General features: G+C 43.5%; 1 protein-coding gene across 1 annotated transcript in view; it reads right to left on the bottom strand.

Moving 5' to 3' along the window:
* LOC311224197 (E3 ubiquitin-protein ligase TRIM50-like) overlaps nucleotides 1–10,177 on the bottom strand; it is a gene marked incomplete at both ends in the record, with an annotated part of 28,272 nt that extends 18,095 nt beyond the window's left edge. Inside the window, 3 exons of the mRNA XM_084309082.1 lie at nucleotides 5,689–5,859; nucleotides 6,952–7,078; nucleotides 10,068–10,177. Coding sequence (XP_084165208.1) covers nucleotides 5,689–5,859; nucleotides 6,952–7,078; nucleotides 10,068–10,177 — 408 coding nt within the window. The remainder of the gene's footprint in view (nucleotides 1–5,688; nucleotides 5,860–6,951; nucleotides 7,079–10,067) is intronic.
* Nucleotides 10,178–24,302: the final 14,125 nt, after the last annotated feature.

The following is a 24,302-nucleotide window of genomic DNA, read 5'->3' as shown; positions in this document are numbered from 1 at the left end:
CAAGCCTTGCATCACGTGTCCCCTCCGGTACACGAGGAGGCAGCAGTCGCATCTTTTCACCTGAACAGCGCGATCTCTCAGTGGCGAGGAGTAACACGTGGGAGGCTCACACTGCCCCCGATACTTCCTGATTCTGCTGTACAGGCGCACCAACCGACCTGTAGGAGTTGCTGTCCACAACGTCCGATCCCCACCCACCGGCTTTCCCACCCTCTAACACTTGCCAATTGTGTTAGTACGACGGCCGGCCAAGCCAGTAGCAACGCAGAGAGCTGGGCTCGATACCAGCATCTCCTGCGTTAGTGGCGAGCGCCTTGCCCACTGAGCCACTCAGCCGCCCCCCGAAAGGCTTTTATTTTGTGTACACTGTATTGTTTCTCCATGTGAAGAAAAGGTGTTGCTCAAAAGAAAAAAGCATTTTATATTTTTTAAGTCTTTCATAATCACAATTTGAAATTCTGCGTTACTAAGACCAGTCATCCTCAACTCATCTCAACTTAACTTAGTAACATGCATAGCAATATGCACATGTACATTTTAATAAGCAATTTAGCATTAAGAAAGCTGTTAAGAAGGTTAAGATAAGACAAATAATTCATGCATGGAGGCCTGGCCGGCCCAAGGGAAACTTGTCTTTGTTATTGTTTTCCCACTGATTTCATAATGCGCTGAGAGAACGGTCACGGCTCCATTAGTGTACATAAGAAACCGAGGTCAGAGAATGATTCATCATGCGATGGTGGAAGTTGGGATAGGAAAATCACCCACACAATTCATTATCGCATCACTTTGCTGTAGTTTGTTTAAATTGTATGAATACTTAGCTGCTGGTCTCTGAAGTTTATCAGGGCTAAAGGCTTTTAAGAGCTGCTTAATCTGCACTCTGTCAACAGTCCTAATGGTGCGGCGAATGGAACATGAATATCAAATCTATAGGCTGTGTTTACACTGGTATAAAACATCTGATATTGAACTTGTTTCTCACGGCTGTTTAAACAGGGAGAAATCACATCTGTTCAGATTTGTCCCTTTTTAATCAGACGTGATTTGCACTGCAGGGCTGCATAACAATACCACACATTATTACTGCCCAGAATAGTAAATAAATGGAGCCAATTGGCCAATCCCACCCAGAGAAATCTGACAAAATTAAAAAAAGAAAAGCTACAATGTAGGCGGCTGGGTGCGCTCGTCACCAACGCAAGAGACACCGGGTTTGAATCCGGCTTGGGCCGGCCGTCATACTAACTCAATTGGCAGAGTTAGTGGGTGGAAGTCGATGGGTGGGAATCTGGACGTTGTGGACAGCGACTCCTACAGGTCGGTTGGGGGACGCCTGCACAGCAGAGACAGGAAATGGCGGGGGTAGTGTGAGCCTCCCACACGTTACACCTCGCCAATGAGAGTCCGCGCTGGCATGAAAAGATGTGACAGGCTGCCTCCTCGCGTATCGGAGGGGACACGTGATGCAAGGCTTCTATCCTCCCTACAACCGGCCAGTGGGGGGCATATGCGAGCAACGTTCAAGACAGGGGAGGGGAGAATTGGCACAGCGAAATTGGGATGGGAGAACAATAGAAAAAGAGGAGAAAAAGTGGATACAAAAAAAAAAGCTACAATGTGGCTTCACAACTCTTTTTTATTTTTTTATTCTACTCAAATGAGATAAATATATTGTTTCAAATTATTCTGTTATTACTATGTAAATGTAGCCTCTGATGTTTTCCATTAGCCTATATTTTAAATGACCTCTAAACAGCCATTATCAGCTGACATATAAATAATTCATATTGATCTATTGACTAATGGTCTGATGCTTCCCACCACAGCCTCCCTCTGGGTTGTGTTTCCCAAAGCCATCTTCCTTATTAAATTAACACTGATCCGTCCAGAGGCAATGGAACAAACTGCATTGCAGTAGCAGACTATAGCCTACTGTATATCTCACATGCATCTTCGTTAAGACTTTTCTAAAAGGCTTTTTACTTTCATACATGCTTATATTTTTAGCAAATACCATAATAATGTATTATATCAACTATCATTTACTTATTACAAAGGCTGGATATCACAGAAAACCCTGTTTATGCTCTGTCTGAGTTTAATCACAGCAACCTTCTAATTGGGCAAAATGCAATCAAATCAGCTCATTCATCAAATCTTCTCATACATTTTCCCTTCATGAACATGAGATAATCATGACAGATTAGGTTTTCACGCTTTATCACACTCGTTTCGAAATGATAAATCCCCTGCAATTATTGAATCACTGCAATGCTTTTTGGAAACAGGGCCCTGATCATTAGCAGGGTTTGCACTGCTAATCATTCACTCTGTTTTCCTGAGTGGAAAACACATTTATTGATGTCTCTAATGACATGATTTGCCAAGTAAACTGTAGACTGTTGAAATAAACAATAGTCCTCCTTACTCCTTTCTATCTAACATAATACACATTCAGTTGTCTTTGGCCTCAGCAAACCCAATAGTATCCAGCTGCAGAACGGCATCCCCCCGCACTCTCAGTCCCCGCGCTCACAGGCCCACACTCTCAGGCCCCTCAGGAATTTGCCCGCTCAGCAGCACCACCCACCCAATGGCTGAATTGCCAATGGCTGAATTGGAGTATTGCACTGTGCAGGTTTGATTGATTGATTGATTGAAAACTTTATTAACAGATTGCAGAATGGGTACAGTACAGTACAGCTAAATACATACAATTGTTAAGGGGATGCAGACCAGAGAAAGACTTTCGTCTTGTTTACATCAGGGTCCCCCATTTTCAATTCATCATAACATATATGACATACATGACATACAGATAGACAGTACTATACATTTATGACATATCAGATTTACAAATACAGTACTGTTTGTGATACAAAAAGAGTCTAAAAAAGAGAGTATATACATTTGACGAAGAAACTGTACATTGGAGGAGGTTGGGTAGGTGGGGTGGAGGGGGGGGTGGGTAGGTGGGGAGGGCAAACTGCAAACTGTACATTGGAGGTGGTTGGGTGGGGGGGGGGTTGGGTAGGCGGGGGGGGGGGGGGTAACTGTACATTGGATTATCGACGAAACCTTACTTGGTCCCAAGAAGAGGGTCTTGTGTATTATTGGGTTAGGACATTTACTGTACATTGGAGGGGGTTGGGTTAGGATCTGATCGTTACACTGACACTATGTCTATTTGTATTAATTTTTTTCTTGATTTGGAGTAGTGGAAATATCTTTAATAATATTTGGAACGGCGTGTGTCTGGAGGACAAAAGCATTGGGATGTGTGTCGGTATCTTACCAGTAACTGCATTTGCGATTTGTCAAAGCTGGGCAACCCACAGGTAGTTTTTTACTGTACTGTACCCATTCTGCAATCTGTTAAATAAAGTTTAAATAAACGCATCGCGGATCTGCCTGCGGATCTGCAATATACAGTGTACAGTGTCCCGCACCCACCCCCTACCCAACCCCCCCACCTCCAATGTACAGTTCCCCCCCCCCACCCACCCAACCCCACCCCACCTACCCAACCTCCTCCAATGTACAGTTTCTACGTCAAATGTATATACACTCTTTTCTGGACACTTGTTGTATCACAAACAGTACTGTATTTGCAAATCTGGTATGTCATAAATGTATAGATGTAGCAGTACCGTCTATCTATATGTCGTGTGTGTCATATATATTATGATGAATTGAAAATGGGGGACCCTGATGTAAACAAGACGAAAGTCTTTCTCTGGTCTGCATCCCCTTAATAATTGTATGTATTTAGCTGTACTGTACTGTACCCATTCTGCAATCTGTTAATAACGTTTTCAATCAATCAATCAATCAAACCCGCACAGTGCAATACTCCAATTCAGCCATTGGCAATTCAGCCATTGGGTGGGTGGCGCTGCTGAGCGGGCAAATTCCTGAGGGGCCTGAGAGTGTGGGCCTGTGAGCGCGGGGACTGAGAGTGCAGGGGGATGCCGTTCTGCAGCTGCATGCTTCTCAGCAAAGCTCATTCACTCCTGTTGTGAAAAAGTGACTGGTAGATATCTTAAGTTAAGTTAATTAAGGCACTGAATACCTTTTCATATATTCAATGTCAAAATGTATTCAACAACCATACATTCACAGGGAATGTGTGAATGTGAAGCAGGGCGTTGCTGAAAAAGAGCATTCATGCTCAGCGAACCTACCCTGGGTAAACTTTATATTTATGTCTTTCTACTATTACCCTGCCCATACCTGTACCTCCCCTCCCCTATGCTGCTATGACACCCGAATTTACCCAAGGGGATCAATAGATAAATATCTTATCATATCTTATTTTAAATAAATGTAAAAAATTAAAATTTTGGACCCATTATTACTCATGCGATCCGGATATGGCGTGAAACACACAAAAAATATTCTAACCCACATAAATGGCATAATCATACTCCCTTATTCAATAACAATGCACTCCTGATTGGAAAACGACCTATAAGATACCCTAAATGGGAAAAGCAGGGCATACACACATTAGGAGATGTTTTCAACAAACAGGGATTTTGTAGTTATGAGGAAATACGCAAAAAAATTAATCTCACCAGTTCCACATATTACTTTTACGCACAGTTATTACCAATTGTACACCACAGATACCACAAATTCTTCTATGAAAGAGAGACATCGAGAGGTTTTGTTTCAGATTTTTATCATCAATTACTAACGTCCTCGTATGAAATCCTCCACCTAGACTCAGTCTGGAGGAGGGATATACCAGACCTGGAAATAGATTTTGATTGGCAAGAAGCCTGGGCAAATGTTCGACTTACATCAAGGAACCCGGACCATCAACAAATCAATCTTAACTATATTCATAGGACATACTTGACTCCTATAAGACTGAACAGAATGGGTCTTAAACAAGACTCCAAATGCTCCTTATGTACAAATGGGGACGAGGGGACATTTATGCACATGTACTGGGACTGCCCACCAGTTAAGATATTCTGGAAAGAAGTGACCCAGCAATTATCAAATCTCTTAACTCTGAATATACCTGTACACCCCTGTGTATTACTGCTGAATGATGTTTTTGAGTGTGCAGTACCTATACAGCTAAAGAGATTGGTTTTGTCTGGTATCACAGCGGCTAAAAAGCTGATAGCATCACAATGGTTTCAACTGGAAAAAAATTGCCGGAAGGTCTGGATTCTTACATATCTCGAAGTGATTTATCTAGAAATATCTACAGCAAGAATTTTGGGTCTCAATGAATCCAAAATGACAATGTGGTTAGAAGTGGTGGAGAGAATAAAAGCTAGCATATAATGGTAGTGCCTGGTTAGGAGCGAACGATAATGGATGGATTATCCAATGGGGGGTCCGGGGGGGGGGAGCGAGCGAGAGCATATGTGTGTAGGGTATTAGATAGCAAGTATTAGGGGTATATCTTGTATAAGACATTTATCTAAATGGTGATTTCGTTGGATGTGCACTGTTAATTAATGCTTGTATATCTAATTGTATGTTGTCATGTTTGTTTATGTGTTTGTTTAAAAAATAATACAAAAATTAAATACAAAAAAAAAAAAAAAAAAATTAAAAGTGGTGGATCCACGCATGAGAAGACTAGTCTAGAGTCTTGGTCCCAATGTGACAGACTCAAACCAAAACAAGTATTACAGCAGCTGTTGTGCCTTGGCTGGGTACCTTCATGCGGCTGTAGACACTGTTGACGGGGGTGATCTTGTGTCCGCGGTGCGTCCCGATGCTGCCACACATCCCACAGATCACCGTCTGGTCCTCCTCGCAGTACAGACTCAGAGGGTTGTGATGCTCGGGGCACGACTCCGGCTGCGCCAGCCCAGCCCCGCTCACTTCCTGTACAAGCAGGAAAACGCAGTGTGCTTAGTTCCTGATTCAATCCAATATCCCACAGAGAGTCATGCTACCATGGATTTTAAATCAATCTGTCTTGTTTCTTCACAAAGCACTTGAGTTTCTACATCCGTCCTTCAGCTAATGATTATGGTTAGTGGCGGCGTGCACAAAGGGCGATAGGGGGGACACACACCACGCTGCCCTCTGTGTCTCTCAGGTCTCTGAGTGAGCGCCCTTTTCAGATTGACAAATGTATCGCTGGATTGTTATTCCTGACTGAAGGGGTGCCGTAAAGACATGTTCCATGGGTGATGCAACCAAAAGGTCAAGCCAGAGGTGCACTTGCATCAGAATGTTTTGTAGTTTAAAAGAGGGGCACTCATAGGGACGCTGATGCCCCTCTCCCATGTAGTATGGAACTAGTATTCTTTAGATTAGATTAGATTCACATTTATTGTCATCATACAGCACAAGTACAGTACAAGGACAAGAAGTTTGGCATCCAACGAAATGTAACAGTAAAGTGCAATAGTAATACACAATGTGATTAAACTGGGTATAAAATATATAAATTAGTACAACTGGTAAGTGTAATACATATTAATCTTAATAATATATTTTAAGGACGTTTTTAGGTTATATGTTCCTGCACCTGGAAAAGACTGTCCACGCCAGACCTCAGTTAAACAAAATGGGCAGTGCTACCATATGCCATGAAGCTAGCTTAGAGCTAGTGGTACCCATTGGTTTCAACGCAGAATGCTAACATTGCTAGGACTCACTGTTAAATGCCACTGTGCCTACCTGCAGGGCCTCTACGATGCCACTGTGCCTACCTGCAGGGCCTCTACGATGCCACCGTGCCTACCTGCAGGGCCTCTACGATGCCACCGTGCCTACCTGCAGGGCCTCTACGATGCCACCGTGCCTACCTGCAGGGCCTCTACGATGCCACTGTGCCTACCTGCAGGGCCTCTACGATGCCACCGTGCCTACCTGCAGGGCCTCTACGATGCCATTGTGCCTACCTGCAGGGCCTCTACGATGCCACCGTGCCTACCTGCAGGGCCTCTACGATGCCACTGTGCCTACCTGCAGGGCCTCTACGATGCGCGCCAGGCTGACGTTGGGCGGAGGACTGTCTCCGTCCACAGCACACCTGCAGACGGGACACTGCAGCTGACCCAGTGGGCCCTGGTTCATGGAGCGCACACAGCCCCTGGGGTTAAAGGTCAAGGTAGATCATAAGATGAGAGAAAGCTTTATTCTCTCCAGAGAGATCACGTGTAAGAAGAAAATGTATTAAGGCAAATACATCAGACTGTACAGGCAATAAGTCATCCGCACTGACTTTTGATCACCATGCCTTTGTTGGTGGGAAGAAGACGAGGAATAAACAGGGATTAGATGGTGTTTGTTCACAAACTACAACTTTATGACAAAACACAGGGATATAAATCACACTGCAGACTATCAAGGCCCAGAAATAGTCATTACCTCTTAGTTTTAAGTCACTTGGTGATTCATAACAGTGATATTAAATGTCCAGGTAGGGAAATTAGGAAATATCCTGCATCTGACTGGAGAAATAGGACTTTCACAATGGCGTGATTTTTTGTCCGTTTTGATTGATTACATTAATTTCATTGATTCATTCATTTATTTAGTTCCCTGTTTTTTTTTGTATTTCTTGTATATCGTTAATCCTGGTTTATAGTCATCCACAATATTTACCACTGCACTGAACACACAGAAGAACCACCATAAAGTAAAGGTAAACACAGAAGAATCGCCGTAAAGTAAAGGATGGTAGTGGCACTGTCATAACACCCATCGTCTGGCCTGGCTCCCTTTTATTTTATGGATCTCCTCTTCCCCCATGTTGCTCCTAGATGGCTCAGGTCCTCCAGTCACTCTCTAAGGGCGACTGTGCCTTTGCAGTTGCTGCCCCAAAGCTGTGCAATATACTCCGCCCCCAACATAAGGTGAGCTCCCTCCCTTTCTGTCTTTAAATCCAGGTTAAGTTTAGTTTAGGTTTGTTTATACATTTTTTACCCAAGGACAGTGCACATTAATGAACATCTTCAGTTTCCACATCAATGTAAATGTGCCAGATTTTTTGCTAGTTTCCATCTGTAGTCTCTGCCTACAAGGGAGGAAACCGGAGTACCCAGAGGAAACCCAGGCGAACACAGGGAGAACTGTAAACTCCACACCTGCTGGGGTTCAAACCCAGGACCTTCTTGCTGTGAGGCAGCAGTGCTGACCACTGTGCCACCGTGCCGCTATTTACCCAGCAGGCCTTTTAGCTTTTAAACTGGGCTTGTTTAGCCTGGATAGTCACCTTCCCTGTTTTATGTTGTGTATTTTTCTATGTATTATAATTAATAATTTTGTATCTTACTTGTTGTTATATTTGTCATATTTGTATTGTTTTCTTTACCATGTTTTTACTGTATTTTATTATAGTGCCATTTATATGTACAGCACTTTGGTGCAACTAAAATTGTTTTAAATGTGCTTTAAAAATAAAACGTACTTGATGAAAAAATTGAGGATAATAAAATAAAGAGAGAGAAGAGATTGGGCACAGGATTTCTGTTTACATCCTGACATATTTACAGGTATCAGCTGATATCTGCAGACAACAGAGTTATGTACACAGTTAGCATGATTGAATTGTACAGTATTATTGTACAAAGATATATACGTAATGTTAGGTTATGCTAGACTAGTTATATTCTTCATTTATGGAGAGGTGTTATGTTTGTCATGTCTGTTTTTCTATCCGTTTTATCCGCAAAAATATTGCTAACACTTAGGCAGGTAGGTAGGAAGTGGGGATTTGAGAGTCAAATCCTTTACTGAACATGTCATTGGGACGCAAAATAGAGGCCATTCTGGAGACATCAGGCCTGAGACTTGAGTAACTGATGGTAAATCAAAGGTTTCTTAACACATTTAGTTCCTAATATAGGGACCTATAGGGATTATCATTATTGTTGTGCTTCCTATTGAAACCGTCCGAAAGACCAGAATAAGATAAGATAAGATAAGGTATTCCTTTATTGATCCCCTTGGGGAAATTCTGGAACACTGAATGCTGGTCAGACATAAATGAACCGTGACCCTAAAAAAAAAAAAATGGTTATGCCAGAATTTGTGGTCACCAGAGGCCATTATTACTTATGCAGGCTTTAGGTGAAGACGAGCACATGAAATAACACTACAGTCCTTGTTAGTTCAGCCTTGTGGCCTTCCTAGAAGTACCCATTTTTGCGGTTGCTGCAGTGTTGTTCCATCACCAAGAGAGATTTCTCAAAGTCCACACTGCAGGAGTAATGCAGGATAGGGATCCCATGGTCATGTAAATCCTGGAAAATAATATTTCCAGGCCTGGACATTTTTGGAATAATTAAGAAATGTAAAGGCAATTTAAAGTCATGGTCCTAAGGTTATTATTTATGTACATTTGAAAATATGAATGGCAGGAATTGTAAGGTCAGAGAGACTGTGAGGTGGATGTTAGAGTCCAACCTCTAGCCACAGACAAGCTTCCATAACAAGGTCACAATTATGTCATAGTTAAATTAAAGGTTGTTCATTAATTACACACAGTAATGTCAATTTGGTATGATGTTATGGAGAAGTTTACTTTTTAGTTTAGTTTTACTGAAAAAATAAGTATACAGTATATGTAAGGTAGAGGACTTAAGTTGTGTTTACAGATAGATTTACGACAGAACAGAGAGGGCTGAAAACAAAGACACAGCATGCAGAGGGTGTAGAATCCCAAGGGCGTTATAATCATAGATAAGATAAGTACTAAAGTGTTTTTTAATGACCATCTAAACTATGTGAGTCAATATTTGTATTGTTATTGCCTGCATTGCTTTTACCCTTTTTCTTATTCTCTGCATTGCTTTTATTCTGTCATTTTATGTTTATTTTACTGCTGTGAAGCACTTTGGGCTACAATTCCTGTATGAAAGAAACAAGAAAGTAAGAAAGGAAAATTTGAATTTAAAGTAGTATTTTTAGCATCAGAGATATAGATAGATAGATAGATAGATAGATAGATAGATAGATAGATAGATAGATAGATAGATAGATAGATAGATAGATAGATAGATAGATAGATAGATAGATAGATAGATAGATACAATAGATAGATACAATAGATAGATAGATAGAGATAGATGGATCACCTGCAGTAGGAATGGCCACACTGTAGCATCAGAGGCTCAGTGAACATCTCTAGACACACTGGGCATCTCAGCTGCTCCTCCAGAGACTGCATACTCTGTCTCCTGTCCATCTCCAAGCTACGGATCAGCTTCTCAAAGCAGAGCAGACCAGTGGCCCAAAAGTGGGTTTGCAATGACAGTGAATGACAGTGATGGGGAATGGGGTCCCCAAATGATTCTAGACAAATATGCTGAGTTGACTTTATTTTTGAACTGACAATACAATACAATGATTGAGTCCCAAGTAAATGCTATAAAGCAGGATGACGTAAAATGCTCAAATCAACTGGTCCTTCAGTGACTGCAGACTCAGCGTCTGTGTCTTCAGCTTCCAGTGTACTAGTCCAGCAAACAGGTCTTGGTTAAAAGCCACTGCGTTCATCTCTGTGTTTTGAAGGTTAGTGTTTTGAAGGTTTGCATACTGTAGAACCAATGGTATTAAAAATATATGGTTTAAATGGTATTCTCTTTGTTAAAATAAGTGTTAAATAGCTCTACATTCCAACAGCCATCACTGATATAGTGTCTCCCAGTCCCTCCTCTCTGCAGTAAACAGGAAATAAATCTTCTGGTATCCTGGCCCATTTTATCCAATCAGGAGAGAGAACCATAGATATTTTTTACTTATTTCACAAAATCTTGCCAAGCCAATTTTGCTTACTGCACTGACTATTTTACTTGTTTCAAGCACATATTTGTACTACCAACTAATTTGTATTTATTATTTTTGTCAGACCACCATAAGAGTTCTCTCTCTTGATTGGATATAGTGGGAACAGGATCCCTGAAATATCTGTTTACTGCAGAGTGGAGGGACTGGGAGACCCATGGTACATATACCAGACACTGGTATGTCGGAATGTAGAGCTATTATTTTAACATGTAGACCACTAATAAAAATAAAAATAAATACTACTTACAGGGTTACAGCACCTTTGAATTAACTTTTTTTATGCAGAAGAAGAAAAAGCATGGTCACTCGCACAGACGTTTCAGCGATAGGCCGTCCACAGGCTGCATGCAGACTTACCCAAGTCCAGCTACGCAACAGCAGGCAGACGCTCTAGCAGCAACAGAACAACACGAAAAGCGTCTCAAGCCCCACAGAGATGCGTGTTTATTGTCTCTCAGGCCTGGGTTCCTCTGGTGTTCCTGTGTGGTCCCTGAGATGCCTTTCTGATACAGAAACCAACTATTCGCTGCTATAAATTCTAATGTTAATTGCCCCCCCGAATATGGTAAGCTGTTCGCTTGCCTGGCACCTGAACTGAAACATGCCAGAGTCTGCTGGCCACTGAGAGAAGCCAGATTGTGAAGTGTTAGTCTAAAGCAGAAGGCTTGATAAGTGCTGATATGGGCCTGAGTGGCCGACCAGCAGAAAAGGGCAGTGCTGTTGCTGTGTGTAAACCTCTCTTCACTTTATTTTCCTTCCTTCCATTTCCCTCTTTCTTTCTCTCTTTCTTTCAGAGGTTTCATGGCCATGTATGTAGCAGAGTAGGTTCTCCATGACCCCAGCACCAGTGAAAACTCAAAACTGCTCAAAACTCATCCTGTAATTTGAAATACCCACAGTACATTCCATCTGAACGTCTCTCCTCAGCTCCTCCTCAACACCCAGCAATAGAATAGAATAGAACGGAAATACTTGTATTATCCCGTGGGAAATTTGACACTGCAAATCGCTCAACATTTAAACATTTAGACAGGACAGCTCACGAATTAGAATAATAACACAAATCAATCAAGTTGCCTAGGATAAGAGTAGAGTAAAATATAATAAAAATGAAATAAAAAATACAGAAATAAATACAGTAAAAATATACTGAGCATGGGGGAAGGGCATGGGGCATGGGGGGTACAGGTAGTCAAAAACAACACAGCAGTGTAAACAATTTGGTCAATATAATTTAACTATCTAACTAAATGAAATATATATTCACAGTATCACTTAAGGTGCAGTATGCTTCAGGTAGTGTATTGTCCTCCTTGGGTTCCTATTAATCCAAGGTCAATGTCTGGCAGCCGTCGCTGCCCCCTGTCACTATTGAGCTGCCGCTCTGTGCTCAGTGATGATTTTATTTTATTTTATTGATGGATTAAAAACACACAACAAGGATCCAAAGGATAACATGAGAAAGAGTAAAACGCTTATTTCCGTCATGGTCCCAGGGCTGTTAGGCCACAACAAAAAAACACGACAATAACACAACACTCATACATTTAAAACATTATAAGACTAACCTAACGCTAAAATTGTATACCCCACAATAACTAAAAACTGACAATAACACAAAACTCATACATTTAAAACATTAAAAGACTAACCTATTGCTAAAATTGTATACCCCACAATAACTAAAAACTGATTGGAAACCCATTCAAACTATAGGGGGCTATTCTTCTATTCTGTCCATGAGCCACTTCCTGACGCTTCTCTTGAAGCTGTGGAGGCTCAAGCTCTGCTTGATGGGGAGAGGCAGCTTGTTCCAATCCTGGGCTCCAGAGAAAGTAAGGGAGCATTGGCCCAGTTTCGATCGGAAAGAAGCAGGCTTCAGGTTTGCTATGCTTGCTCTAGTTCTGTGGTTGTGGGATTCGTTGACCGGGGTGAAGTAGTTTTGGAGGTATCTAGGGGACCTTTGGTTTATAATATTGTGCACTATGTTCAGTCTGAGCTGGGTAACTCTGGCCTCTATAGGAAGCCAGTTTAGCTCCTGGAAGTGACTCCTCCCTATGTGGGTGCGAGGGCCAAGACCCATTACCACCCTTACTAGCTTATTTTGGGAAACCTGAAGCTTCTTTTTTATGTTCACTGACAGGCCCTCGAACCACGATACGCTACCATAGTCAAAGTGGCAGAGTACTAGGCTATTTGCTAATAGCCTGAGGCTATCTCTGCCAAGGAGGTTGGCTTTCCTAGCTAGGTACCTGGTGCGGGCGTTGACTTTGCCCAGTACTTGGGAGGCCATAGCCTCCCCATCTAGGCTCCCGTCTATCATACAGCCTAGATACTTCGCTTTTTTTTGCTGTTTTAGGGTTACAGCTCCTAGCTGGATATTAAACTCCCGTGCTTTCCTGAGCTTGGGCTTGGAGGCTAATAGTACTGCCTCTGTTTTACCTAGGTGAAGAGAAAGCCTGTTGTCCGAAAGCCACCTGCTGACCCCTGCAAGTTCTTCACCTAGCATCTGTTCTAGTGTGTTCTGATCCTTGTGTGAGACTAGCAGGGCTGAGTCGTCTGCAAATAAAAACAAGTTACATGAGCATGCTGCTGACATGTCATTTATGTACAGTAAAAAAAGGAGAGGTCCTAGCACGCTTCCTTGTGGGACCCCACATACAATGGGCTTGGCCTCTGACATAGTGCCACTGACCTCGACCCGCTGCACCCTATCAGCAAGGTAGGAAGAGAACCATCTGACCACTGTCTCAGACATACCCAAGGCCTTAAGCTTGGAGAGCAGTATGTCATGGTTCACTGTGTCGAAAGCCTTCTGTAGGTCTAGAAGAACTAGCCCACACAGCTTACCTGAATCTATCTCCCTCCTGATACTGTCTGTAAGATAAAGAAGACATGTTTCAGTAGAGTAAGACTTCCTAAAGCCGGATTGGAGGTCGTACAGGAGGTCATGGCTGCTTGCATATTCCTGGACTTGTTCATGGACTATCTTCTCTAGGACTTTGGATAACACACTTAAAATTGAGACTGGTCTATAATTGCTGGGGTCAGATTTGCTCCCTTTTTTATATATAGGGATGACTTTGGCATTCTTGAAGTCGGTGGGTACCTTGCCTAGGTCCAGGGAGAGGTTAATAATATGGGTTACTGGTGGAGCTATAACTCCGGCTGCATCCCTCAGAAACCTGGCACTGATGCCATCTACACCTGTGGCCTTCTTGATTTTGAGCTCACCCAGCATCGCAGCCACTTTGACTACTGACACCTTGCTTAAGGAGAACGAGTTTGCCTTAACCCCTCGTTGGCTATAGTAGTTGGAAACAAAGTCATCACCAAACTGCTCTGTCTTGGGAGGTAGGTTAGAGACAAGCTTACCTGCTACCGATGTAAAGAAGTTATTAAAGATTGTGGCTACATTCTTTTTATCAAACTCCATTCCCTTGTCTGTGGACAGGCCTATGTTGGACTCAGTAGTCCTTTGGTTGGCATCGCCCCCACAGCCTAGCTGCTTGAGGGTTTTCCACAGTTTAGTTGGGTCATTGCTGTTCTCCTTGATGGTTTCTGCAAAGTATTCTCTCTTAGCTATCCTGATCATTTCCTGAGTCTGGTTCCTGAGTTTTTTGAAGTGATCAAAGTCAGCCTTATCTTGAGAACGGTTAAACTTGGCTAGGGCAGAGTCCCTCCGTTTGATACTATCACCTATGGTGTGGTCAAACCATGGGTCTGATCGCTGCTTCACTCTGGTTTGTCTAAGGGGGGCTACAGAGTTTATAACCTTCAAGAACAGAGATTTAAAAGTGCCCCATGCTTGGTCTACCTCATTGGCCCTGAGAACTTGAGACCAGTTCACCTGCTCTAGCTGGGCCCTCAGAATGTCCCCTGAGTAATTCTTGAGGGATCTGGCAAAGATAGTTTTATGACCAGTAAAAACCTTTCTCTGCACCTTCCTCGAACAATAAATGAGATAGTGGTCACTGATCCCATACTCTATGACCCCACTCCTAGGGATGTTCACTTTGTCTGTAACTAGGATTAAATCAATAGTAGTCTTGGATACATCAGTTACGCGAGTGTGCTCTGAGATCAATTGCTTCAGACTGAACTGTTTACAGAAATTGGTATAAACTTTGTGGGTTGGAACAGAGGGATTTGTGACATCAGTATTAAAATCGCCCATTAATATACATTCTTTCTCCTCCCCTCCCCAAGATGACAATACAGCCTCAAGGCTCTCATAAAAAGAGTTCGAGACTGGGGGTCTGTAGCAAATTCCAAATAGAATTGGCTTGGAATGGGGCTGGTAAATGTCAAAGAACAGGGATTCGATTTCATCAGTAGAGACCGATCTAAGCTCATAGTTAATGTCTGAGCGGATGTAAGCGCAGACTCCGCCGCCGTTTCTGTTTCGATCTCTTCTCACAAGTGAATAATTGTTTATACCAATTTCGGAGCTGTCGATGGAATTATCGAGCCATGTCTCCGAGCAGCAAAACAAATTAGGATTTGTCGCGGTAACGAGAGAGCGGATTTCCTCCATTTTGCTGAGTAAGCTTCTCACGTTGAGATGGACAAAGTGCAGACCTTTCTCTGCGGTTGCATTAGCAAGTTTAAGAAACGCGTCGGCTGTCACTGAGGAATCCAGCATCTCGGTGGTAGAAGAATATTTAAAATCTGCAGGGGGACTGCAGTCCAACACTGGGCCGGGATTTGGTTGTACATTCCCAGAAATTAAAAGCAGAAGAAGAACTAAAAATCTCTTTCTTGTCCAAGAAAGCGGGAGATTTGTCTTGATGGCCGTGGTGTCAGAATGAGTGGCCGTGTATGAGAGAGAGCTTTTTAAAACAGTGAGGCTGAGAAGCCGTCTCCAGCTTGCAAAGCTTGCATAGCTGAGCGGGTTAGGGAGATGTTGAGACGGTGGTTGCCCAAGAGATAAACCATTAATGAGAGAATGATTGTCATGCGAAGAGTCAAGAAGAGTAGGCATCATATAGCCTGACTCGCTAGCTGTACTCCTCCAAACTTCCCCATAGTCACAGTGGATTAGCAAGCAGAGCAAGTACACAAATAATTTCATTGTCACAGACCAAAAAAGGGGCTCAGGGGAGTAGGTACCTCGATTGAAGAGTTTAGGGCTAGTGTTATGCAGGGCTCAGAACAGATGGATGGAAGCAGTAGAGGGCTACTGCTGGTAGCTGGTAGCCTGGGGCTGGCCTGGTGGCTGGTAGCCTGGGGCCTGGCCTAGTGGTGGTGGCTGGTAGCTGGTAGCCTGGGGCTGGCCTGATTGTGGTGGCTGGTAGCTGGTAGCCTGGGTCTGGCCTGGTGGCTGGTAGTCTGGGGCCGGCCTGGTGGTGGTGGCTGGTAGCTGGTATCCTGGGGCTGGCCTGGTGGCTGGTAGCTGGTATCCTGGGGCTGGTTTGGTGGCTGGTAGTTTGGGGCTGGCCTGGTGGAGGTGGCTGGTAGCTGGTATCCTGAGGCTGGCCTGGTGGCTGGTAGCTGGTAGCCTGGGTATGGCCTGGTAGCTGGTATCCTGGGGTTGGCCTGGTGATGGTGGCTGGTAGCTGGTATCCTGGTGATGGTGGCTGGTAGCTGGTAGCCTGGGGCTGGCCTGGTGGTGGTGGCTGGTAGCTGGTAGCCTGGGGCTGGCCTGGTGGTGGTGGCTGGTAGCTGGTTGCCTGGGGCTGGCCTGGTGGTGGTGGTTGGTAGCTGGTAGCCTGGGGCTGGCCTGGTGGAGGTGGTGGCTGGTAGCAGATAGCCTGGGGCTGGCCTGGTGGTAGCTGGTAGCTGGTAGCTGGTGCAGGGCTGGTGTAAACACAGCTACAGGCCACAGTCCACAGAGAAAGTAATAGCTCCAGAAAAGTCACAAATCGATGACTACTACAGTACTTACTAAAGGTAAAACTGTATTTTGTTAAAAATGATTGTTTAAAAGTACTAAAAACCCACAAAAAAGACCAAACACTAACAAACATTCAGCACAGACAATGTGGATGCTGCCATCTTGGAAAAGGGGCGTGTCTCACGAGTAAGGTGGAGAAGAGCAGTGCCTGGCACAGTGATGTATTGTATAGTCTGATGGCTGTTGGAATGAAGGACTTCCTGTGCCGTTCGGTGCTGCATTTGGGTAGTGTGAGCCTAGCACTGAACATGCTCCTCCTGTCAGCCAAGTCTGTGTATAGTGGGTGGGTGGGGTTTTCCCTGATGGCCTGGAGCTTACCCTCGCTAGAGAGTCCAGCTCCACCCCAACCAAGGACCAGAGAACACCCAAACACCCAGCGAGGACCACACGTATTGGAGACACAAGTTTATTTTTTACTTGTTAGCATTGGGAGTAAAAACAGCAGCCCACAGCACTGTGGGTGACTTTCACACTCTCCGCTTATCAAGAACTACACCCTCTCATGTTTTCGCAGCTTATCAAGAACTACACTATCTCATGTTCTCTCTGTTTATCAAGCCTACACCCTCTCATGCTGTTTATCAAGTCTACACCCTCTCATGCTCTGTTTATGAAGCCTACACCCTCTCATGCTGTTTATGAAGCCTACACCCTCTCATGCTCTGTTTATGAAGCCTACACCCTCTCATGCTGTTTATGAAGCCTACACCCTCTCATGCTCTGTTTATGAAGCCTACACCCTCTCATGCTCTGTTTATGAAGCCTACACCCTCTCATGCTCTGTTTATGAAGCCTACACCCTCTCATGCTGTTTATGAAGCCTACACCCTCTCATGCTCTGTTTATGAAGCCTACACCCTCTCATGCTGTTTATGAAGCCTACACCCTCTCATGCTCTGTTTATGAAGCCTACACCCTCTCATGCTCTGTTTATGAAGCCTACACCCTCTCAAGCTGTTTATGAAGCCTACACCCTCTCATGCTGTTTATCAAGCCTACACCCTCTCATGCTGTTTATCAAGCCTACACCCTCTCATGCTGTTTATCAAGCCTACACCCTCTCATGCTGTTTATCAAGCCTACACCCTCTCATGCTGTTTATCAAGCCTACACCCTCTCATGCTCTCTGTTGATCAAATCTACACCCTCTCATGCTCTCCGTTGATCAAACCTACACCCTCTCAACGCCCTTTCCATCCAATATAATTTGACGCATGTTTTCGTTGTAACTCTTTGGTTTTAAGTTAACATTGATGGGGCCTCTAGAGGGAAGCAGTGGCCCAAAGCAGGCCTTCATTCTCTTAGGATGGGTCAGCTCTGGTCAAGACTCCATATAAACCTGAGTGCTTCTCTTGTAGGATGGGTCAGCTCTGGTCAAGACTCCATATAAACCTTAGTGCTTCTCTTGTAGGATGGGTCAGCTCTGGTCAAGACTCCATATAAACCTGAGTGCTTCTCTTGTAGGATGGGTCAGCTCTGGTCAAGACTCCATATAAACCTTAGTGCTTCTCTTGTAGGATGGGTCAGCTCTGGTCAAGACTCCATATAAACCTGAGTGCTTCTCTTGTAGGATGGGTCAGCTCTGGTCAAGACTCCATATAAACCTTAGTGCTTCTCTTGTAGGATGGGTCAGCTCTGGTCAAGACTCCATATAAACCTTAGTGCTTCTCTTGTAGGATGGGTCAGCTCTGGTCAAGACTCCATATAAACATGAGTGCTTCTCTTGTAGGATGAGTCAGCTCTGGTCAAGACTCCATATAAACCTTAGTGCTTCTCTTGTAGGATGGGTCAGCTCTGGTCAAGACTCCATATAAACCTGAGTGCTTCTCTTGTAGGATGGGTCAGCTCTGGTCAAGACTCCATATAAACCTGAGTGCTTCTCTTGTAGGATGGGTCAGCTCTGGTCAAGACTCCATATAAACCTGAGTGCTTCATTCTCTTGTAGGATGGGTCAGCTCTGGTCAAGACTCCATATAAACATGAGTGCTTCTCTTGTAGGATGGGTCAGCTCTGGTCAAGACTCCATATAAACACGAGTGCTTCTCTTGTAGGATGGGTCAGCTCTGGTCAAGACTCCATATAAACCTTAGTGCTTCTCTTGTAGGATGGGTCAGCTCTGGTCAAGACTCCATATAAAGCATACAATGTTTGTATGTCATCTTACACACAGACAAGGTTTAGACCCGGTAGTAATATGAGAATGAAAACCTAATTTGGGTGAGTGATCATGTCATCATCACCGTCTACGGAGCAGCCAGGGATTTTACATGGTGACGTCACAAACTCAAGGGCTCTCTCTCTCTCTAGATGTCCAGCTTTAGGAGAGTGCACGTTAACAAACATGATTTAACTAACCCGGGGCACAGGAATACGACAAACAATAACAATAACACTATGTAAAAAACCATCAAATACACTCACAGCACACACATCCACACGTACACACTCACTTTAAATAAACAACTCACTGTAGCACCCACTTTACTCACTTTATATTTATTGGTAAAGAGATTAGCACTACAATCCATACCTCATTGCACCTTACCCTAAGTTGTACCTCATCCCATGTCTGCATTGTACTGTATAGTGTATTGTAACTCAGTTACTAATTTGTTCTACTCTGTATTGTATATATATATATATTGATGAACACTTTTGTTTACGTACTTTTTACTTTCTATTTCATACTTTATCTATTTTATCTAGCACACTCTCAGGAGCAAAACAGAAAAAAGCATTTCATATAAAAGTATTCTGTATTTTTGTATGACAACTAATAAAGAAACTTGAACTTGAACATATATACAGGACATGAATATGGGTGGCATTCCCCTTTAAAAGCCAGAGTCGTGTCTGTGCCCGTGGAGGCTGTATTGTAGTGCAGAGTCGGGCCATGTGGTTGACATTCAAGCTTATCAGTGCGGCCTCTCTCATGCTAAGTGCAGCCACTCCACTCTGCAGTAAGTGCCTAACAGCCCAGACAACGGGCATCTGAAGGAAAGTAGTGCAACACTGTGCAGCACGTCTGAGCACCGGGCTGGAGGGGGAGGCTGGTGTCACCGATTACAAACAAGTCACTGACAGTTGTACTCGTAACAGTCCAAGGTATTGCGGCTGCGTTTCCACTGTCAACAACACGTGTTGAGTTATGGTGGAAAAACATTGGACTTACACTGTATGGAAACTGAATCCATTAGACTCTTCGGAGCATGAGGATAAAGCAGAGAGCCGTTTTACATAAACACAAAGATTAATAGGCAAATATGTTGTTTTGGTAACACAGCCTATTAGGACTGTGGTGCTGGACATGGCGGCTCACTGTAGGGAGATTTTTATTATCTGCATCCCCATTTATCTTTGTATCAATCTTGCTTGTATGTTTCAAATGTGCTGATGATGACGAAGGGATCTGTTTATGCATCCGTATAAATCAGGAAAAATGCACAAATAGCTGGAGAAAATAATGAGAATAGGAGTAGAGTGGTCGTCTCAATCAGAAATTAACAGGGAGGTACAACAAAGACCCTGAGCATGGGGATACATGCAATACATGCAGAAATCACCTTGAAAAAGGATGGAGAATAAGTCAAACTTATTTTGCCTGTTTTAAAAGGAAGTGGCATATTACTTGGTAGTCTGGGACATGCGTGTTTGTGACATTGCGAGTTTGAATAGTGCTGTATAACCGTATACATGTATATTAACAGCATCCGCATATATATATATAATAGACTCCATAGTGCTTCATATAAACCTTAGTGCTATATATATCCATGTCTGAATATACCTGCATATAATCCTTCTATATACTGTACCTACTTATACACCTGCATATAACCCATACTCTGCATAGCATGTACAATAATATATATATTTGTATTCTTACCGTATATATATATATCCTATATTTGTACATACCTGCATATAATCATTGTTACTTATCTGTAAATATTATATCTATATCTGTACATATCCCTTATACCTACTTTACTAGTTACGCTGCTAGCCAGTAGTGTCTTTATACCTTTATCACTGTACGTATATTAATACTACAACTCTGTACATACATTTGATTAGCACTATTACTCAGTAGTGCTAATGACAATACATTTCAATCGAATCTAAAATCGAATCTAAAGTGGCATACTAACTACTTAGTCTGGGACATTGCAGCTTGAATCCCCCTCACAACCTAGCTCAGATAAGATATTCCTTTATTGATCCCCTTGGGGAAATTCAGGAGATCATCCCTTCTCTCTGTCCCGTCTATCTTGTCGTCCTCGACCGTGAGTGTCTATACTGTACATGAAGCAGAACAAAGGAAAGCAAATGAACATTTCTTTAAAATCATCTTTATTTCAAATTAGTTCTCATACAGACCTTAAGGCTTCTGTACAAAGCACAGTTCCTGTAGGGGCTTAAAAAAATCACTCCCCTTCGATGTCATACAGGTTGTATTAAGCAGATATATATTTACTGTATACATATATATATTTATATAGTTTGGCATTTTCATCCTTTATGCATACTCTTATAATCAATAACCTTAAATTACATCTCTATAACTATTTCTTAAGTAGAATTTCTTACAGCGTTCAGACTTGGTGCGATAAGACAGAGAAGAACAGTGTTTTTATATCCATCAAGTATGTACATAAAATATAAAAGGACGGGAGTCTCCACTCGTTAGCAATTCAATCAATTTCATAAATGTTAACAGAGGCCGCGAATTCACCGGCTAAAGACGAGAGGATATCAGTGAAAGGCCTTCTCAACTATTACTACCACAATCCATATTATACCACAACGTTTTTCAATATTCCATTTCTTGAGAAAATCCATCTCCTGGATTGATTGGTCGATTGACTGACGTATTGAATTGAAAGCGAGCCGAGCCCTGGGTCCCTGATGAAGAGGAAACATCATCACACTTCACACACAGCAGACTGCACGCCACTACGAGAAAGAAAGAAATTAATACCACAGCTCACTGCTCCAGATATATATATACACAGGTCCCTACACTACACATGGCACCACCACGTCTATTGACCGCATTCGCGCTGCGGACATGTCTCCCTCCCGGGTCGGGATTTCCCGAGCATAACGTGGGAATCCCCGACCCGCGACGTGCGAACACGGTCAACGAGCTAGAATCCATTGACTTCACGAGAGAGCAAAAGAGGAGGGGGTGGGCGGATATGGGGGGTGATGGGGGGAAAAGGGAGGATGAGTGTTTCATTTGTTAGTCGTTTTCTCGTATTTGTTTGTTTCTTGTAATTTTTTTTGTTTGTTTTGTTATGTTTTATGTTCCACATATATGGAGATTCGTGGAGGTGAGGGGAAGAGAAGGGGGGGGGGGTGTAGGCATGGAGAGCGTAGTCAGCATCAACATCATGATGAATTAGGGGCGTGGAGGAGAGGTGAGTTTGGGGTTAATAACTTACGATGATGTAGGGTGGGTGGGTGTTTGAATACATGAGGACCAGAGATGACCGTTAAGACAGCCCTCCCCCAGGGCGAATCACTAAGAGTAAAATAACACAGCCCTCCCCCAGGGCGAATCACTAAGAGTAAAATAACACAGCCCTCCCCCAGGGCCAATCAGTAAGAGTAAAATAACACAGCCCTCATCCCAGGGCCAATCAGTAAGAGTAAAATAACACAGCCCTCATCCCAGGGCCAATCAGTAAGAGTAAAATAACACAGCCCTCATCCCAGGGCCAATCAGTAAGAGTAAAATAATACAGCCCTCATCCCAGGGCCAATCAGTAAGAGTAAAATAACACAGCCCTCCCCCTGGGCCAATCACTAAGAGTAAAATAACACAGCCCTCCCCCTGGGCCAATCACTAAGAGTAAAATAACACAGCCCCCCCCCCCCCCCCAGGGCCAATCAGTAAGAGTCAAATAACACAGCGCGCCCCCCCCCCCCCCCCCCCCCCCCCCCAGGGCCAATCAGTAAGAGTAAAATAACACAGCCCTCCCCCTGGAGAAACTAACTACAGCTGCACTGGAATAAATAAATGCCAACTTAAAAAAATATGTCAGCATTTTGTTTCAGCTTCTATTGTTAGTAGTAAATCCAACATACTGTCCTTTGTCTTCATGTGACGTCACAACAACCCCTAGCCCCTTACGTGACTGCGATCTGCAAGCCAGGGGCTTTTTGTATCCGCAGTCACTCTCAGCTATGCCGCTACCAGGCTCGTATTAAGTACCAAGCGCTGCTTCTGATCTGGGGGTGGATCAAAAATATATCAGATATGAATTTCAAAGATACCCAGCGTACAATATGGATTTAACACAGCGAAACGCTGGGGTCTGAAAGCTCGGAGTTGCTAATAAACAGTTTAAATCATTGTTACAAAACGAGTGGTACTTACAGAGCGAGCCGTCCATTTCCGCCGTTGGTGTCACAGCGCATGCGCTCCAGGCAGCCAAATAGCGGCAGAAGAAGAAGACCCATCTTGCAAACGTTCGTTCTGTAAGTACCACTCGTTTGTAACAATGATTTAAACTGTTTATTAGCAACTCCGAGCTTTCAGACCCCAGCGTTTCGTTGTGTTAAACCCATATTGTACACTGGGTATCTTTGAAATTCATATCTGATATATTTTTGACCCACCCCCAGCTCAGAAGCAGCGCTTGGTACTTAATACGAGCCTGTTAGCGGCATAGCTGAGAGTGACTGCGGATACAACAAGCCCCTGGCTTGCAGATCGCAGTCACGTAAGGGGCTAAACAACCCCCATCTGCAGCGGCCATATTGTGTCTCCCATGCTATGGAGACACACTCCATTTTGTAGAAGAAGCCCCCCCCCCACACTCTGCATCTGCTGCCATACGTTAACACCGTCTCCCTCACCGCGCGTCTAACCTGCTTCAGTGTGGCACGCTTTTCTCAACGATTCCTCCTGGGGGGGGGGGGGGGGGGGGCTCCAGTGCGGTGGTGGTGGAAGCGGTACTGTAGGACAACATCTGTAAACTTATAGTGTTGGATTTCATCGGAGAAATGTAAATAATAAAACAAAATAAAAACATGATGCAAATTGGCGTCACGTGAAAATAAATAGTTAGCATTTTATTTTTGTCTGCTAGCGTCAGTTGGGGGTTGGGGGCCTGGCTAAGGGGAGGGCATAGGATGACCGGTATAGATCAAGGAAACTATAAAAGAAGAAAGGGTCATCACATCACTGTGTAGCACGTAATAACGTGCAGGTTACCTCGGTTGTCAGAATCATCTGCAATTTGTTGCGTTGTTAACTAGCTAACGTTTGATATGTTGGTTGATGTATATGTTCTTAGATAGCTGGTATATTTTGAATTTGATTACTGGCTTCAATAGAACTGGCACCAAAGTCTCACCAAGCAGAGCATAGAACGCTGGTATTCTGACGTGACGACCCTTCCTTCTTTTATAGTTTCCTGGGTATAGATAAGGGTGTGTGTGTGTGTGTGTGTGTGTGTGTGTGTGTGTGTGTGTGTGTGTGTGTGTGTGTGTGGAGGGGGGGGTTGATATCAACATGCAACACCTTGTGCAGCTCTCTCAGTATTGTGCTCTCTGAGCTGCATTTACACAGAACCAGGGGACGGCAAGAAAAAGCAAAAAAAAAAGCGTTTGAACC

This window comes from Notolepis coatsorum (assembly GCF_963971535.1).
Source record: "Notolepis coatsorum genome assembly, chromosome: 1".
NCBI lineage: Eukaryota > Metazoa > Chordata > Actinopteri > Aulopiformes > Paralepididae > Notolepis > Notolepis coatsorum.
Note: the sequence above shows the minus strand (reverse complement) of the source record. Positions and strands in the feature narration are given on the sequence as shown.